The 17,739-nt window shown below is 40.3% G+C and overlaps 2 protein-coding genes across 3 annotated transcripts; one reads left to right on the forward strand and one right to left on the reverse strand.

Annotated features, from left to right (window-relative positions):
- Positions 1-106: 106 nt before the first annotated feature.
- slc25a40 (solute carrier family 25 member 40) lies at positions 107-5,273 on the forward strand. Its single transcript, XM_071469229.1, has 10 exons — positions 107-308; positions 528-629; positions 1,687-1,746; positions 1,853-1,959; positions 2,154-2,221; positions 2,570-2,694; positions 3,326-3,609; positions 3,705-3,786; positions 4,334-4,414; positions 4,508-5,273. The coding sequence occupies exons 2-10, from the start codon at positions 530-532 to the stop codon at positions 4,639-4,641; spliced, it is 1,041 nt and encodes a 346-aa protein (XP_071325330.1). The 5' UTR covers positions 107-308; positions 528-529; the 3' UTR covers positions 4,642-5,273.
- Positions 5,274-6,050: 777 nt separating this feature from the next.
- rundc3b (RUN domain containing 3b) lies at positions 6,051-17,343 on the reverse strand. Of its 2 annotated transcripts, none has more exons than XM_071469227.1 (11): positions 17,117-17,343; positions 11,981-12,096; positions 11,600-11,733; positions 10,533-10,618; positions 10,170-10,259; positions 8,875-8,955; positions 8,216-8,390; positions 7,695-7,852; positions 7,076-7,189; positions 6,779-6,900; positions 6,051-6,692 (listed from the first exon to the last, which is right to left on the reverse strand). In XM_071469227.1, the coding sequence occupies exons 1-11, from the start codon at positions 17,209-17,211 to the stop codon at positions 6,547-6,549; spliced, it is 1,317 nt and encodes a 438-aa protein (XP_071325328.1). In that variant the 5' UTR covers positions 17,212-17,343; the 3' UTR covers positions 6,051-6,546. The 2 variants fall into 2 exon arrangements, with proteins under 2 accessions (XP_071325328.1, XP_071325327.1); XM_071469226.1 differs by having other exon boundaries at positions 7,076-7,222.
- Between the last annotated feature and the right edge of the window lie 396 nt (positions 17,344-17,739).

The raw sequence follows: 17,739 nt of genomic DNA on the forward strand, positions 1-17,739 counted from the left end.
ATATTTAATTTTCTATACGTACGTGTTCTTATTTCCTTTCTTGCGTTTAATGTAAAATAAAAATTCTGAAAAATCTAAGAATGTGCTCAACTGAAATCAATATTACGCAACAAATGTCATCATCGTCATGAACTGTTTGCTGTGTAAATCGAGCTAGCTGGGGTCACAGCCCCCTGAATATACACACGTGTTTCAGCTCTGCTACCCTGTATGACAGCAGTAACTCCTGCACTGTTGGGGAACTAAAAAAAACGTGAGGAATGTACGTGTTCGTAGAAGACTTCTTGGATGCTGAGAAGCTTTAGCAGGTAAGAAGTTGGCTAAGTTTAGCTAATTAGCTAATTCAGGTTAGCGCTTTAGCTCTCCTCATCATGTAATGTTATGGCTCCTGACATGAGGACAATTATACCGACGCTTCTATGGCTACTAAATATTTAATTTAGCAAAACAAATTCTCGTATACACGATGACTGGAGCACACACTGAAACAGGCCTAATGTTGAGATGTATCTTTGTGTTTTGTGAAGACATGAGTGGTCAGAGTACTGTTCCTGCGGTCAGTAATGGCATCACTCCGCTCCAGCAGATGGTGGCATCCTGCTCCGGAGCCATCCTCACATCTCTGTTTGGTGAGACACCCAGACTTAACATCTGTCACATGTTGTCATTTTCCTTTACAGAACTATACTGGCGTTTGGCTTTTGTTTAGCATCATAAAGGGTAACTGCTAACCATTTGTCTTCACACATCATTGTATTTAATTTAGTTTCTGCTAAGGTGAGTACATTATGAAAATCAACTTTAAAAGACTTACATCCAGATTGAACTTAATGGTTATTGGAGGCTGTAGTTTGTGATGCTCTTGAATTGTTGTGCATTACAATGAGAAGTGTCTCTAAGCAGATGCCTGTTGGTGTAATTCTGTAGTTCTTAATGGCACCACAAACTACAGACTCCATAATGACCATAGAGTTGAATCAACACTACTCTGAACACCTTAACAGTTCATGAAGGTAGGAAATATTGCACGGCTGAACTAGTTTCTGTCACATGAGTGTACCGTAGACATTCCAGAGTGAGAGGTTTGTTTTTGTTTTCTGTTAAAGGCACAGTATAATTTCTGTGGTGGTAATGATGCTGACCGCCAAAACAATTTCAAAGACATTCAGATGCTGGTTATAAGCACCAAAATCTTAGACTTGAGAGGTAACTGACAAACAATAGACTACTCCATGGTATTAGAACACAGAAGATAAACAATGAGCAAGCATGGAGGTGGTGAAAATGATATGTAAATGTGGTAGCCTCTTGTATGAGATTAGCTGCTGCTGCTGTATCAAACCCTCACAAAACAAAAAACTACCTGATGTTCACAGTGATATCCTACTAATATGGATCAAGTTTTAAACATATGTAAATATTTATAGAGTGCTGAAATAAATGATAATTAAATAGTAGGAAGGTGGGAAAACACACAAAAAAAAACACATTTTGCTTCATCTGTGATTTGTAACCCTAAAACATGAAACAAACACTGTTATAGCCCTTTAAATGCAACGTTCACATTTCTTTCTAAATTAACCGGCATAGTGCAGTAAGTGTAAATACATGTACAACAATTAGTGTATTATGTTTTGGTGGAACTGGCATACTGAAAAGTCTCATAGTGAGTTCCTGTTTTTTCAGTTACACCTTTGGATGTTGTGAAGATCAGACTTCAAGCACAGAAGAATCCATTCCCCAAAGGTATAATGAATATGACTATGACTTACATTGCTCTAGTGTTATGTTTCATATAGCCCCCATATTACAGTAAATGTTAGGTGACTCCATATGTGTTTTCAATATTTAGGTAAATGCTTTGTCTATTGTAATGGACTGATGGACCACATTTGTGTGTGTGAAAACGGCAATTCCAAGGCCTGGTACAAAGCCCCCGGTCACTTCAGTGGCACACTGGTAAAAACTTTCACATACTTGTTGCTTGTAACCATTCACTGTTCACTATTATTAAAGCCTAAAGTCAGCAGTTCCCTGATAGAGCCTGTTCTTGTGTGTGTAAATCAGAGTTGCACAGCCAGAAATGATAGAAAACCTCTAACTGCCAAACAGTACATCTTCCAACACTGACTCTACACTCTGTTTCTCTGCAGGATGCCTTTGTCAAGATTGTACGCAGAGAGGGAATAAAGGCATTATGGAGTGGTCTACCTCCAACCCTGTGAGTGTGAAGTCGACTGTGTGTTTTTTTTCCCTTGTTGTACTTCACTCTGCCTATTCTCCTAAAGACAAGTGATGGAGAAAAAGTGAGGGAGAAAGTGTGGTTGTTTGACGGTCAATTAGTATGAAGTTGATGCACTCATTAAGGTCGCTTTCCTTTGAAGTTGTACCAATTAGTGGCAAACCACCTAAGGTTGAAGGCTGAGTACCTAAGATTTATTTTTGTGAAGTGTTTAATAAATCATTTTCATTATTTTTTGTGTTGTTTTTGTGGCTGACTTCTTGCCTGCCTCGAATAATTTGTAAGGAAATGTGATTTTAATTTACTTTCCGTATGTGCTGTCTCTAGTGTGATGGCAGTCCCGGCTACAGTGATCTACTTCACCTGTTACGACCAGCTGTGTGCAGCGCTCAGGGTCAGGATGGGGACCTGTGCTGAGGAGGCTCCTCTCTTGGCAGGAGCTATCGCTAGAGGTGAGCTGTACTGCTGTCTCTTCACTGACAGTCACACAGTTGAACACCAATAAATATTGTTTTAATTTAGTTAGAAGTTACAGAATGGACCATGTTTATTTAACCAAAATGTATCCTGTGGAAATTCATCTTTTCAGTCATTAACATCAGAGTATGTGTTCATATCAGCATTGTTCACTTAAAGCAGCGTTTTAATAATGTTGGTTTAATTACCTGAATAATTTCCAGGGGTAACCACCCCTACTTTTTACCCTATGGCCCTGGGTATCTGTAATTTCATCCAACGGTAGATTTCATTTTGAGATATTGTGACTCTGCCTGGATGACTTTGAATCTGTTTTTAATAACTGCCTGTAAGCGGTTATTAAAAACAGAATAAAAAAGCACCCTTGGCTAGAAGGACTACAATTGCCGTAGAAGCCAATGTGAATAGTTTAATTAGTGATACACTACATTTTCAAAAGAAATAATCCACCAAACTGAAAAATGGCTTTCAGTGATTTCACTGTTAATGTCATTGTTATCTGGAGGCTTTTAAATAATTTTCTCTTTGTTCGCCCTTTTTTTTTTAAGATGTATATTTTTTTTTAAACATTTCATCTCTGTTTCGTCTTCATTCTGTTCGTGTCAGTGGGTTCAGCGACAGTGATCAGCCCTCTGGAGCTGATCCGCACCAAGCTGCAGTCTCAGAAACAGTCGTACAGGGAGCTGACTGACTGCATCCGCTCAGCAGTGGAGACGGAGGGCTGGCTGTCTCTGTGGCGAGGTTTGGGACCCACGCTGCTCCGAGACGTGCCCTTCTCAGCCATGTACTGGTACAACTACGAGAAGGGCAAGAGCTGGCTGTGTGAACACTACAACACCAGAGAACCCACATTCACCATCACCTTCATATCTGGAGCTGTGTCTGGCTCTGTAAGTGTATCAGCAAGCAGAGCTTGACATAAACCATCAGTTCTTACGTAAGCTGTTATCTACTGTTTGATAATTTGTATTTCTCTTTCTTTCAGTTCGCATCCATTGTAACGTTACCTTTTGATGTTGTCAAAACGAGAAGGCAGGTGGAGCTAGGAGAGCTACAAGCAAAGAATTGTAATTATGGCATTGATTTTTTTATTGTCATTTTAGATTGTAAAAAGTTGTGAAGATTAAAAATGTTCTACATGAGTGAATTCCAACCGGGAGTACATGTATCCCAGGGGTACTTCTGCAGTTGCCAGGGGGTGTTTTGAAAACTTTCAAAAATAGAAATTCCACATTCACATATTTGTGTTTAGGAGGAAAATCAACACATAAATAGGATTACAATTTGGTGCCAGGCGGATCTGTGAAATATTTACTGTCATCGAACAAAGAGGACCATAAGCTACCACATACAATAAGATGACTGCACGACATACCTCGCACCATTAACATCCAGTGTAAAGCAGAAACTGAACAACTGAAGTTAACATATTTGGAACATGATGGGGGAAACTGATGAGGGGAGCATGAGCTCATCTGATGGGGGCAGTGAGGGTATGTCAGGCAAAACAAGGTCGGAAACCACTGTTCTACATAAAGTGCAACTATATCCTTTGTGGTCAGATGTCACATGGGGTTAATGGGTCATTTTTGACGGGTGTGCTTGTCTTGTCAGTGTCATGTCAGGTCTCATCCTCCACCTTCAGTGTGATGAGCAGGATTGTGGCACAGGACGGCTTTGGTGGCCTGTTTGCAGGTAGACACTTTTGTGGAATTTTGTGAATTATTATAGTTATATTTTACTAAAAAATATGTGAACCTTTACTCCCATCTGCTGTCTCTCTGCCAGGTTTCCTCCCCAGGCTGATCAAAGTGGCCCCGGCCTGTGCCATCATGATCAGCACTTATGAGTTTGGAAAGGCCTTCTTCCGCCAACACAACCAGGAGAGGATACTCAGACCACTGCAGACCAGCAGCACCTGAAAGTTTTCTCTTCTCTCCAAACACCACTATGACTACTGCAAGACTGTATCTGGACAGAAGAAGCTAATGTTGCCAAATTCAGAAAAGACAAGCAGAAATGGGAGTGGAAAAAAAAGCTTTTTATTATAGTATTTATAATTTAATATTCCATAGTTTTATGTTCACTGCTTTGAAGCCTGTTTGCACAACTGAAAAGAAAAATATTTTTTCATCTGATCAATGTTAAAATCACATGATGTTAGATGCATTTAACAGCCAGCAGATGGCAGCCGCAGTTTTGTTGATAATGCATAATCTCCTAGACCCCAGATCACTGGCTGTGTCGCTGGGATGGTGTGCGCTGAGCCTGAAGTCCTTACATTAGAAATATAACATTAATCTTGATGTTATTCCTCTGTGTGTCAGTGTCTCTCCCGACGCCAAGAGAGAATCTCCATGTTTTTGCACTTCCACTCCAAACCTCTGTGACCTGTGAGTATGTGTGTGCATGTCAGAAAGACCAGCACACACAATAATCAGTATAGTGCCATGATGGTGTGAAGTATTGAGTGTTTTTTTTTTCAGTTTGACAAGAGGCCGCAGAAGAGGACTGTGACATGTAAACTTAATGAAAATGTTATGAGTCAAACATGGATACCCTATGGAAAATCTTTTCATTCGTTGGCTTTGTTTAAGCTTAATTACCATACCTCATTGTGTACTAGACACTCAGATATCAATAGCAAAACTTTCACTGTTTTAGCAAGTGGAATTTATTCAAAATGAAGCATAAAAAGGCAAAAAAAATCAGTAAAACATCTGCTGTATGTCTGTGCAAATGACTGCTGGAACGAGCTAAAGGCAAAGTCATGAGTTCAGTGCTGAGGTACTTGGCTAATCGCCAATAATACAAATTACTTTATACTGATATTCTGTAAATATACTTGTTTCTGATTTTCAGAATATCTCTTGGCAAGATATTCATTACTGAGTCCTAACACAGGTCATTATCCAGAGTTTAAAGAATGAGCTATTTGTGGTAACTATCCATTAAAGTAAAATACTGCATTTGAATAATTAAAGGGAATAATAATAGCCTAAAGCTCAACCCAGAACTGAAGGGTGGATATTAATCATAGTGGTCATTACCTGAGAACAAACCACGTGATACTTTACGCACAACATTTGACAACATAAAAATCTAAGAAAGGCGCAGGAACATTGACACCTGAGAACAAAATGTGAAACTACATTATGAAAAACACTAGTGTGAAGGTACAATCACCATCATGAATGAAAGAAATGAGTGGATTAAATAAAAATAAAAAAAACTGGAATTAAGTGGCAGCAATAACAGCACAGAGGATATTAATGGATCCTTTTGACCACAGGTAACAATTTGTAGTGAGAAACGAGATCAAACACTGACAAAGACTTACACTATTTTATGTTTTCTCCTAAACTCTGATCTGATACAGTGTGTTTTCCACATGCAGTAAAACCACCTTAGAAAGTCGAAGACACACTAGGTCATCATTGTCTTCTCAATACTATAAAGTGACATAAACTTTCTTTAATTTAATTCATTGTCGAGAAAGGAAAAAAATGATGCTCCATGGTAAAAACACCTACAAAAACAAAAAAATAAACACACACTGATGAATTTTATGAAGCTTTCTAGATCCTCTGTACTAAGCCAGACTTTGAGCAGTGTTTCAACTCAAAGTTACATTTGTAAAACATGACTCAGTCATAATTCAAAGAACATGCTACACCAGATTCTCAGCTTGCAAACCTGTCGTCCATCTGTTAAAGCTCTGGGCTCCACATACAGAACATAAACTACAAATCAAAATCACCCACATCAAAAAAGTTCCTGGATTGTCTGGCCCTGTTTTGTTTTTTTGTTTTTTAGCTCATCATTCTCTATGAAGGAGTGATGCCTGGGCTGCTGATCTCCGTTGCAGGACTGGCCAAACACTCGCTGGACTTCAGGCTGGCCAGAGACTTGTAGCTGGCAACGGAGGTCAGGGAGCCACACAGACCTCTTAGAGAAGGAGTTTCCTCTTTATCTGAATGAGATGGTACATACAGTTAATACTCAAATCAGAGTGGAGACCTTCCTGACAGCTGTGCTCGCTTGCAGGAGGGAATGTACCTTGATGGGGCCACTGTGCGCCGGCCGGCCTGGCCTCCAGACTCAGTGTGTGTGACGGTTCAAGAGAAGTCTGGGAGAGGCTCATGTCTGCAGACAGCTGCTCCAGACTCTGGAAGCTCTTCCTGCAAAGAGGACAGAAATTACTGTATGCACATAACTGTCGCTCACAAGAACAAAGAATGAATCAGCAGCAATTTTTACAATTGATTAACTACTAAGAGTCATTTAAGAAACAAAATAAAATGAAGGCAGTTAAAGTAAAGTAAATTAAAGTCAATATTGAACTCATGTACATACTCATCCCACTGTCCCATGCTCTTCCTGTACAGCAGTGTGTCCAAGGCAACAGCATTGGCATCCAAGGCGTCAGGAGACGGCCACTGATTGGTCAGATGAGCTGTCAACTCCTGTCTGGACCGCAAATCATTGTTCTTCAGCACCGTCCTAAAAACAATGGTCAGTGTCCAGACTAGAAACAATTTAGTGACTAAATAAATATGAAAGAAGTAGCAGTGAGAAATGTAAGCTGCACAAATTCACTTAAGGCACAAATAACATGGAAAGATTTAGATTGGCAGTGAGCCGAAAGTGAGATAGGATTTTCTGATGAGCAAATGTACGGAAAGACACGTTGCTGACGCAGCTTTTCTTCTTGGCTAAAAGCAGCACTGAGTGCGACTGATTCAACAACACACAAAGAACAAACCACCGGCAACCTCCAGCGTCTTGCTGTGTCCTGAATGTCAAATTCACAGCTGGATCCGCTGCCAAGTCCTCTCCACCTTATCGTCAGCGACCTCACATGCACTCGTTGACAAACACAAAAAGACACACACACACACACACACACACACACACACACACACACACACACACACACACACACACACACACACACACAGGAGAATAAACTCACAGTTGGTCCTGTAGTTCCAGTATAATGTACTCAAGCTGCTCCTTCTCCAGTGTGTGGGAGAGGTGTGTGTCTGCTAGGTTCTGCTGAAGAGCTTTGTTATGAGACACGGCCTCCGACAGCTGGGCTTCTCGTAGACGGACCAGCTCTTCCAGGTAAGCCTGAGGTAAACAAACAAACACACACACACACACACTCTGTTTCTCACTTGTTTGTTTAATGCCGTGAAGGCACTGCTGTGTGAATACACAGCTAAATTCTTTGTTTTCCCTCAGAGCAAGAGAACAACCACAGAGCAGAGAGCTGAAGCCACAGAGGAAAGACACATATTTATATGCAAGAAATAACATCAAGCTGAGTGTGTGTTGAAGTCAAATAAAATCACTCTACACCAGACTTAGTTCCTCCTGGCATTTTACTGTTAGAGCCTCTAATTATTATGCAGACACCAAGGGAAATGTCACACTGGCATATATTACCATCCAATTTATTTTATTTCATATTAAAACACACTTGGGCGATACCTTCTGCTCCAGCGCCAAGCGATACTTCTGCTCAAAGCGCTTGCACTTGCTGACCAAGTTACTCTGCTCAGTGAAGATAGAGGCGGCGGTGGCCATTTTCTCAGGGGTGCTGCTCTCACTGCCGCTGCTCCCGAGAGTCCTCATCTCCTCCTCGTCACTGCTGATGCTGTCTGCACTGCAAAGGGAACCATGGCGCGCCTCATGTTAGTACAGACCCTATGCAGCAGTGGCAAGCAAACAGCAGGCAGCGGGCTAAATCTCCCCACTCTCCAGTGCCAAATATCCCAGAAGCAAAGCTGGAGTTTTACATTTCCTAGTTAAAACCAGTTACAAGACTTTTTACAAATCTGCTGTAGAAAACAATGTAAACACAAGGATTGTGTAAATGCCAATAAATCTGACTTTGTAACATCTAATACTGCCCCCACATGTGGAGAGAGTCAGTGATCAGTGCATGGTGCTAAAATGCAGTCTAATAAACCTATGAGATAAATAATAGGTAAATAATATAACATGAGAATACATTTTTTATCCTGCCTGCAAACATTGTACCCCCACTGAACACTGCTGCAAAAAACTGGCTAAACCTAATTGCTGACCCCTGCTATACAATACACTGATGACGAACTGTGCGCCGGGAGTTATTTGACCTGTCGTACCTCTGAGTGAATTTCAGGTAAGGCGTGTAGTCAATCACGGCGGGGCAGCTGCCATCCAGACCTTCCCCTTTCAGACAGAAGCTGAAGAGAGAAGCATTATAGCATTATATGCCTACCATTTTACACTATATCAACATACGAGATGTCACAAATGACTTGTAACTGTAAAGGTCCTCTGGTGTCTTCCCTCACTTGTCTACTGCTTGCACAGTCAACTCAGGTTTTAAAGGACTTTTACAACTTTAACGATTGGTTTGTCTGGATTCCAAGGGATGTTCAGTGACTTGAAAAAGCATCCATCATCTGACTAGTGCTTTTCAATTGCCTTTCCAAAAACGAGTTGTTTGGACTGTTCCTTTTTTTTTAATCGTAAAGCTGGTCTAGGTGCTTTAGAAATAATGTGAAAATAAAGAACACTCAATCTACAGAGAAATGCACACAGAAATGTACAGAAACTGGGCCTTAAAAATGAGCCGTCAAGATTTTCATAATTTTGTGATGTCACAAGGCGTATGATCTATTTTTTAAAGCTTTCCATCTTGTACCCATCACACAATTCTGCAATGTCTGCAACTGATGCAGCTGCCGTGCAGGCAGCAGTTCTCTAGCCTCTTAGTCTTTCTGGCAATAACTGCCTTGTATTTCTTAAAAAAAAAAAAAGTTGGTCCCGAGAAGGCCGCACTGTAATTTACCTACTCACTGCCTGAATTGCTGATGCATCAGTCACACACAATGCAAAATTATATCACATGGTTTGGGGGAAAAGTTCTAAAAAAATCCCAGTAACACATGTACAAAATAACACAATTGCATTAGCCAAGAGGGACAGTGGTCCAACATGGACCTTCATCAAAACTGACTGAAACACATTTAGGGGATTGTCTGCTTAACACAGTGACAAACTAAATGCTGTTTGTCTGAATGAAGTGCCTAAAAAATGCGTGGCCACAGCTGCTCTGACACTTCATGACGTCAGAGCAGCTGTGTTATGTTATGTAATGAAATAGGCATTTGTATTGTAAGGTGTCTCTAGCATTTTGTCTATTTCCTATATATATATTATTTAGTATTAAAATTTTTATTTTAATTTTTATTTTATTAAAATTTTATTAAAATTTCTATTTGCATGAAGCAGCCAAATGTCTTTTGCAACTCTATAAGGATGAAAGCCTTTTGGATGAGGGATGGCTACTTGATCCTTGTTTCATGTGTTTCACCCAGAACAAGTTACACACTGATGATGGGAACAGAAAGCAGGACTGACTGAATAAGAAACATCTGAATGTGATTAGTACCTGAAGTCGATGGTGTTGAGTCCAATGAGCGTGTCTGCTAAAAGCCCCGCCTCTTCTCCCAGCATGATCGCTCCGTCCTCGTAAAACTTCCTAGAGTAAACACATTTACACACGTTATTGGCATGAAATCAGCTCACACTCCTCTAAATATAGTCGACCGTCTGAAAATTACAAGGAAAAACAGAGCAGACAGAGGCAGCAGTAAGATGTGTTAACTGACTGAGGTCAAACATAAGAAGGTCTGAATTAATCTGTAGCACACTGGCATTGGAGAGACCCTTCATAAATACACCTGCTTTGATAGACAATCTGTAACTGGTTTGAGAGGGAAAAATGTGTGTATTATGAGCACCACATTAAGACCTGGTGGTTTTGAAGTCCCTCAGAGCAGATGAGATGTATTCTGACAGTCTTTTCTCCATCAGGACCACTCTGATCCATGCCCTGCCCTGCAGAGAGAGGAAGATACATTCAGCTGTTTGTAGAAGCTTATATCACCAGCCAGTAAAACAATTTGACCTGCTTGTGCCACAACAGGAAAAATCAGGGGTGATCACCAAAGTCAGTGGGATTCCTCCCCTGAAAATGATGAATGTCTGCACAGACAATCCGTCACATGGTTGCTGAGTCTGGACCAAAGTGGTGGACCAATCAACTGACAGACAAATCAACATTACCACTCCTACAGTCACACTGAAAGCATGGCTAAAATGGCATTATTTACTATGTATCAAAGGCCTTAAATGCCTTGATTAAATGGCTGTTAATGACATGTCATGTAAAACTGTTAAACCTCCTTTTTGAAGCTTTACTTGAATTAAAACTTCAGAAAGTCAATTGTAAGCTCAACAGGTCTCATGACTGAATCCTTTGTCATAATTTCAAAAATTGCCATTCAGTTTTAATACAAAGCTGCTGATTTCTCTTGAGTTCATGACCTGAGAAAGTGTGAGACAGTGAGTCTTGTTCTCACCTACAGCCTGTCTGCAGAACAATGTGAACTCCAGTTGTTTGTTCTCTTGCCTGCAGGGTAAGAATGAGTCACATTGCTTGAGCATGTGTGTTCTTAACTTTTTTTGACTGTGTTCATTTTTGTTCTTTTTCTAAGAGGATAATGCAAAGCAAGCTAAAGTAACAAATGCCTGATTCTGCATTGTGTGTGTGCAATAGGTCAGGATACATTTGGGCTCAAAGCAGAAGAGGCGCTGTGTATATAAAACTGATGCAACATCAGTTATATCTGTCAATGTTTGGTTAAATTTGCTAAATAAACAAAAGCTAAATTTGCATTTATCAAATGTAGTCTCTGCAGTTGTTTTGGAGATCCAAGTTCTTTTGTTCCTTGGTGCCTGAGGTAATTAAATTAAGATATTGAAGGTATTAAATCTGATAAACTTCAACCCAATACCCCAGGATGGTTTTAGCCTCACCTTAGCTCTTGATGATCGCACATTCTCCATGCTCTCAATGCTTCGAATGCAATTATGAGGGACTTTACTGCAGGCTGCTTTTATGTAATCCCAGAAACTCCGAGGACTCTCATAGCCGAACCAAGTTGTCTGACCTGAGAGAAAGAGAGAGAGAAATAGAGATTTGTACAAGCGTGAATCTGAATTCATACTGTTCTCAATTTTAAAGATGCACAAAGCCTCTTTGGCTTTGTTTTACAAAATGACGGCGAGACCAAGTAAATTCAACTATCAAATAAAGATAGGAAAATAATTCTGCATTCTGCAGTTTTAATGTTGCATGAGCTTGAATTACATGCTTTTTATCTGCATGCATGTGGAAGAGGAGGGTTTTTTTTTTACCTTTGAGTCGATGATTGAGGATGTGCTCCAGGATGGAGACAAAGTTAATGAACTCTGGAGATGAGTCATCTATTGTCTCAAAACAGGAGCGGTCCAGCAGAGTCTTCACTGAAAATCTGAACACAAAGGATGATGTACACACCGGTATTAAAATCAGTTACTGGACCTGCAGCTTAAAGGGAATCTACGCTAATTTTACACACAGACTATGTAGCAAAAGAGGATGCCACCAGGAGAGTTGGAAAGACATTTCTATGGTCAAATAAAAAGATGACTTTACATGCATCAGGGACTAAAAGTTAGCATATCTTTAGCCTCTGCTGTCTTGATTTTTTACCAGTGTTTCTGTCTCTTGGAAGCCACTTTAATTCCTGCTCTTTAAATGCATAAGAGATCTATTACCATTTTTCCTACTTTGACATCTAAGCATCCACAATGATAAACTACTTTCTTTGTTGCTGTCTGATCACAGACGCAACAATGTTAAAGACAAACACGCACTCAAACTGGTAATGTACATTTTACCAAATGCACACGAGCACAAACAAATGAAAAAAAGAGGAATCATCCTAATAAACATAAACTCTGTGGTATTATTATCACCAATCACAAGCGAAAGGAAATAAACACATCTGGTCTCTATGGTTGTAATGAGTCTTTGATAAATCTCCTGTGATGAAACCAGTCGTAATGTGCAGCCCAGTACAATAGTCATGTGCACCAACCGACTGCTTAATCTGGTTTCAACTAATTAGGCAGGAAGGAGAGTTAATGGACGAGGCTGCAATGTGTGCCAGCGCGTGTGTGTGGCCTTGTTTTACTATATTTGTGGAAACTGAGAGCCCACTATACTTGTGGGGTCCAAAAGCTTTGTGGGGACCAAGATGATGGACCCCACAAGTGGTTATGGTTAGATTTAGGTTTTGGTTCAGGGTAGGGTACGGGTTAGGCATTCAACTGTGAAGCCTACAGTTAAGGTAAAGGTCTGGGAAATGCATTATCTTAATGATGGGTCCCACAAATGTAGTAAGACAAGAGTGCGTGCGTGTGTCTTAAAGTCAGTTAAATAATGTGACTTCATATCTCACTCCACTATCTCGTTGCTAGGCAGCAGGGTGACCACAGTGTGTGCTTCCTGTGAATGAAGCCAAAAACCAAAAAATGTCATCTTATTTCCATGAGTGAGGGTGATGTACTGTTGTTTGCATGTATGTTGTATTAGTCTTAGAAACTATGTCACTGAAGATAGTTTTTAACACAAAGGGTCAAACCAGTGGATCATTTCATTGCATTGCATCAACTGAATAAAGCATTCGCTGTAGGGTCAGACAGCCTCGGATCTGAAAACATCTTCAGTAATGACCACCCACGCAAAACCCGTTGCTAGGCAATTGACCACAATAATTGACATCAGCTTGTCCTCTTCTAAAAAATAGTGAATGATTTGTTTTCTGAAGTTCATGCTTCTGAATGAGAGAAGTGACTAACTTGTATATTTTAAACTCCACAACAAATGATTTTTTCTCACCAACAGTAAACAGGACGCTGCCTTACGGCATCGTTATTTTAGCTGATTTTATTTCCTGTCAGGATGGGCCTTCGTTACGGAGGACATTTTGACATGTCACAGCAGGCAAAGCATAGGTGTTAATAATGAAATTAATGATGGCTGAACGCCATTTAGGCTCACTGGGACGCTGTCGAACAGCGACACTAACACCTGTGCCTTTCCTCCTATGATAAGTAAGAAAAACTGATGTGAAAAAGACCAGTTGTGCAGTTGTGTTGAAACTGTGCTCAACTCTCAGTTAACCATGTTTCTTTCTGAAAACCATGTGCTTGGATAGATGTAATTACAAATCCTCTTTGAGAGCATTACTTCATGTTGCTGCTCTCTCTTCTGCCTTTAGCAGTCTGGAAAACATATACACACATATAGACATATGTATCTGTCCTTTTGTTTTTATCCTGATTCTGTTTTGTCAACTCATTTGTTTGAATGTTTTAACCTTGATTTAAAAGCATCAATTTAAAGCAGGGGCGGGGGCTGCAAATTAGTGTCAGCCAGACGCCCTACATACATTACATCTGTTGTACTGCTAATTTGTACATAACAGTGTTCTGTAAGGTCTCTGGTAAATAAACAAACAAATAAATACACAACAGCAGCAGCTTTTTACCACTGAAGCAGTGTTTTTTTAGGTTTCCTCTGTGGGATGGAAGAGGAAGATGCTGACTTGTCCGTTCAACACTCAGGGGGAGAGATCGTGGCGACTAACATCAATAAAGATCAATATTAATTTAAATAGCCCAATATCACAAATCACAACTTTGTCTCAAGGGGCTTTACAATCTGTACAGCACGCAATACCCTCTGTCCTTAAACCCTAAATTCAGATATAGACCCACAAAATCAAATCATTTTACCAGTGTCATATAAGAGAGGTCACACCCATTAGCACCATGAGCTCGGTGACGTCAGTAAATTCCCAGTACAGCTCTGCCCAGTGTCAACTTCAGAGGAGGTGTGATCAACCAGAGTAAGCGAAAACAGCTATGTGGGTGTGTTGTGTATTAATATACGGAGATATAGTCCAAAACAAATTACAGAAATATTGCAACAAAGCCTTTGAGAACTGTGTCTTAAATCATCGAAACTCCAGTGGAAGTATGTCTGGCAAACCACCAACACATCTCACAGCACATTGTGACACAAGGATGATGTATTGTGAAATAGTTCAGAAACATTTATCACAGCGTCGGAGCAAGTGAAGATACTTCCATGGCTAAAGACACGCTATAAATTCAGGCCATTTCCAAAAAACATCTGGGTCATTTACAAACAAAGTCAAACATTTCTTAGCTGACAACCTTCTGTGCCTTACTTATAATGAGGATGATTCAATTGTTCTATTAATTTTAACTGGTACAACAGAGTGTGTGTCCCAGACGTCTGACTGACAGTGTATACAAAAATAGCAACAGTGATATTTACGGTTAGAGCAAACACTAAAGCCTGCAGGGTTTATGATGAGGTATGAAGACGGTGTCTTCAATCACAGCTCCTCAGTGTTAAAAGTGAGCGATGAATCCACTTGTGAATAATGTTCCGCTTAATGTTTTGACCCCTAGTGGATCCCTTCAGCCGAAACAGAACAGAGCTTCTAGAGAAAATGAGATCAAAAAACAAGTGGCATCTTTTTAATGGCAGATGTTGCGTCATTATGTTGAAGGCTACTATGACAATAACGTCTTGTCTTCCCTTTCACACTCACTTCCAGCAATGATCTGTTATTTCTCTGTGGCAGCCTGCCGCTGAGCCAATCAATACGAACTCACACTGTGCGGACAAACACTGTTGAAATCCACTCAGCTCTAAATCATACTGAAGATCTAGTGAAGTTTCCAGAGACACTGAATAGTTCGCATCAAGCCGGAAAATATTTCACTCAGTGTTAAATATCATACGTATATACTTTAAACATAAAAGACCTGGAACAAGTCAATGCAGAATATATTTAAATAGATTTTTTTCTTTCGAGATTAATCATTTTATCTATAAAACACCAGAAAAATAGCATAAAATAATCAAAATATCCCAGAGCCCAAAGAGCTTGTTTAATCCAACTAACAGTCCAAAACCCAAAGATATTAGAAGAAAATCATCAAATCTTTACATTCGAGAAGCTGGGACCCCAGAGAATATTTGGTATTTTTAATTGAAAATAGTCACTGATTAAATATCTGTGGATTTACTAATCGACTAATAATTTCAGCTCTAAAGGATACTGTTAGACAGTGTGGAATAAGATGACTTTTAAGAGGTAGAAACTGCAGGTTTACTCTCCTTCACTTTTCTCAGTGAAATACTTCTGTCTTCTCTTCAGTCATTCTGCCAGTTTGCCATCCCTCCTCTCTCTTTTCTCTCCTCCACTTGTGCCAGTCGGCGATTAGATGGCTGATGTGGAGGCAGAGGGAGGCGGGAAAGGACCAGACTGATCAGCCAGGAGAGCTTTCCACTTCACATCTGGTTCAAGTTACGGAAATGAAGGGAGATGCACCACACACAGTCACACCTGACCACGCTGAATGTTGCAGTTTCATCCCCAAGAAACGACTGAGCAGGAGGTGCATTATCAGTTTGTTTTTTGATCTGTTACACTCACTTGGTGCCAAAATAGAAGAAAAAAAAAACGACACCTCCGTCTCTCCCCTTTTCTCTGACCCTTTCTACTTGTCTGTTTCAAACGCACCATAGGGACTGTCAGTCAGCACTGAAAGGACCACAAATCAATACTCAGAGCAGAGAGTTCTTCACTTCAGCTGACACAGAAACAAGGACAAACAGACAGGCCACATGTGTGTACACTACATTTCACCCAAGCTCCAGTATACTATACAAGTATACTTTGAATATTTGTTGTATATTCTACAAAACTGCCTGATTTATGCAGTGGTTTCTAGACTTCATATCTTTACAATTTTGTTTGAGGTTAAAAAAAAGTGAAAACAAACAAGCATTTAGTATTTCTTGACTTAAGTTATAGCTTACTCCTGTAAGTGTTTTTACACCAACGCTAAGAGAGATGCAACAGAAATTACAGAACATGAATATAAAAATGAGAAAAATATAATAAACAAAATTTTTTACAAATGGTTTTTTTGGTGACTTTGGACTCCTGGTCTCAGTATTTGTAATATCCTGACCCTAATTCAAACTAACTGAAGGTAATTAAAACTGAAATGTAACTGTGTGAATGTTTAATGGAGGGCTGTGGAGGCTGCTGGTGGTGGGGGTAAATGTCAATGTGTGAGAGTGAATTAAAGAGATCATTTTAATGTAGAAAAATACACGTGACAGGAGCATTTAGTTACCTGGGGGTCACCCAGCTGGTTAAATCCCATTTTGATCAACTACACACGGAACTACACTTTCATCTGTGCGCATGAGGTCATATTTTGAATTAAGGATGGAGTCGGGGTCGCAGTCCTGCTCCTTTAAAAGCAAACCTCGGACACACGCTTCCGTCTGAGATGATCAATTAAGAAATCTGCCGTCAGAAATTCAGCTGCAGACGCTGTTTCACCCCCCCCCCCCTTGTCATAAAAAGAGAGATCGGTGTGAGGAAATCCCACCTGCACACGGTGAGCAGGTTCCTCCTCTCCACCGCGGCGCTCCTGCCTGCTAGCCGCTTTCGGATGAGATGCAGCCCCACGCCGAGCGACGCCATCCGTGGCAGCGGCCGGAGGGCGGTGCGCTGCAGTCCCGGCTCCGCTCCCTCTGCGCCAGGCAGGGCAGGACCAGCCGTCTCCGTCAGCCTGCAGGAGCGCACGCTTCAACAGCCGGAGGAGGGGATGGGGAGAGGTTTGTGTCAAGTCAGACACATGGAGCAAGTGTTAAAGGGACTTCCTGGTGGAACTTTTAAAATAAGAGCTCAAACATGCCTCTGCTAACAACATCCGAAATATTAACAGTTGTTAAAACGTATTCCTGAATTAACACTGGTTAAAAAAAAAATAATTTGTGGTTTCGCATATGCCTCTTTTAGGTAGAGGCTGCTTATGTTGTTTTCTCTAAAAATGAATTGAGATTATGTCCCCTGTATCTTTTAAATTGACAGTTTTAGGGATATAGTGGTTTATTTGTTCATTTCTACATGTATTTATATCTTTTTCATTGAGAAACTAAAATTATTGAGTAATAATTATCTAATTTCTTTCACTTTTTGTACATTGTATAGACTTATTTATTTATCTGT

This window comes from Trachinotus anak, unplaced genomic scaffold (assembly GCF_046630095.1).
Source record: "Trachinotus anak isolate AG129_WGS33_773 ecotype Australia unplaced genomic scaffold, CSIRO_AGI_Tana_v1 ptg000032l, whole genome shotgun sequence".
In the NCBI taxonomy this organism is placed as follows: Eukaryota; Metazoa; Chordata; class Actinopteri; order Carangiformes; family Carangidae; genus Trachinotus; species Trachinotus anak.

What these genes read in the sequence shown, in the direction of transcription:
- slc25a40 (XM_071469229.1), top strand. Translation starts at nt 530, where the DNA reads ATGAGTGGTCAGAGTACTGTTCCTGCGGTCAGTAATGGCATCACTCCG. An exon ending in AGTGGTCTACCTCCAACCCT is followed by an intron (nt 2,222 to 2,569) that starts GTGAGTGTGAAG and finishes TGCTGTCTCTAG; the next exon opens with TGTGATGGCAGTCCCGGCTA. An exon ending in CTTTGGTGGCCTGTTTGCAG is followed by an intron (nt 4,415 to 4,507) that starts GTAGACACTTTT and finishes TCTCTCTGCCAG; the next exon opens with GTTTCCTCCCCAGGCTGATC.
- rundc3b (XM_071469226.1), bottom strand. Translation starts at nt 17,211, where the DNA reads ATGGCGTCGCTCGGCGTGGGGCTGCATCTCATCCGAAAGCGGCTAGCA. An exon ending in CTCAACACCATCGACTTCAG is followed by an intron (nt 8,956 to 10,169) that starts GTACTAATCACA and finishes TTCTCTCTTCAG; the next exon opens with CTTCTGTCTGAAAGGGGAAG. An exon ending in CTGGAACTACAGGACCAACT is followed by an intron (nt 7,223 to 7,694) that starts GTGAGTTTATTC and finishes CATTGTTTTTAG; the next exon opens with GACGGTGCTGAAGAACAATG.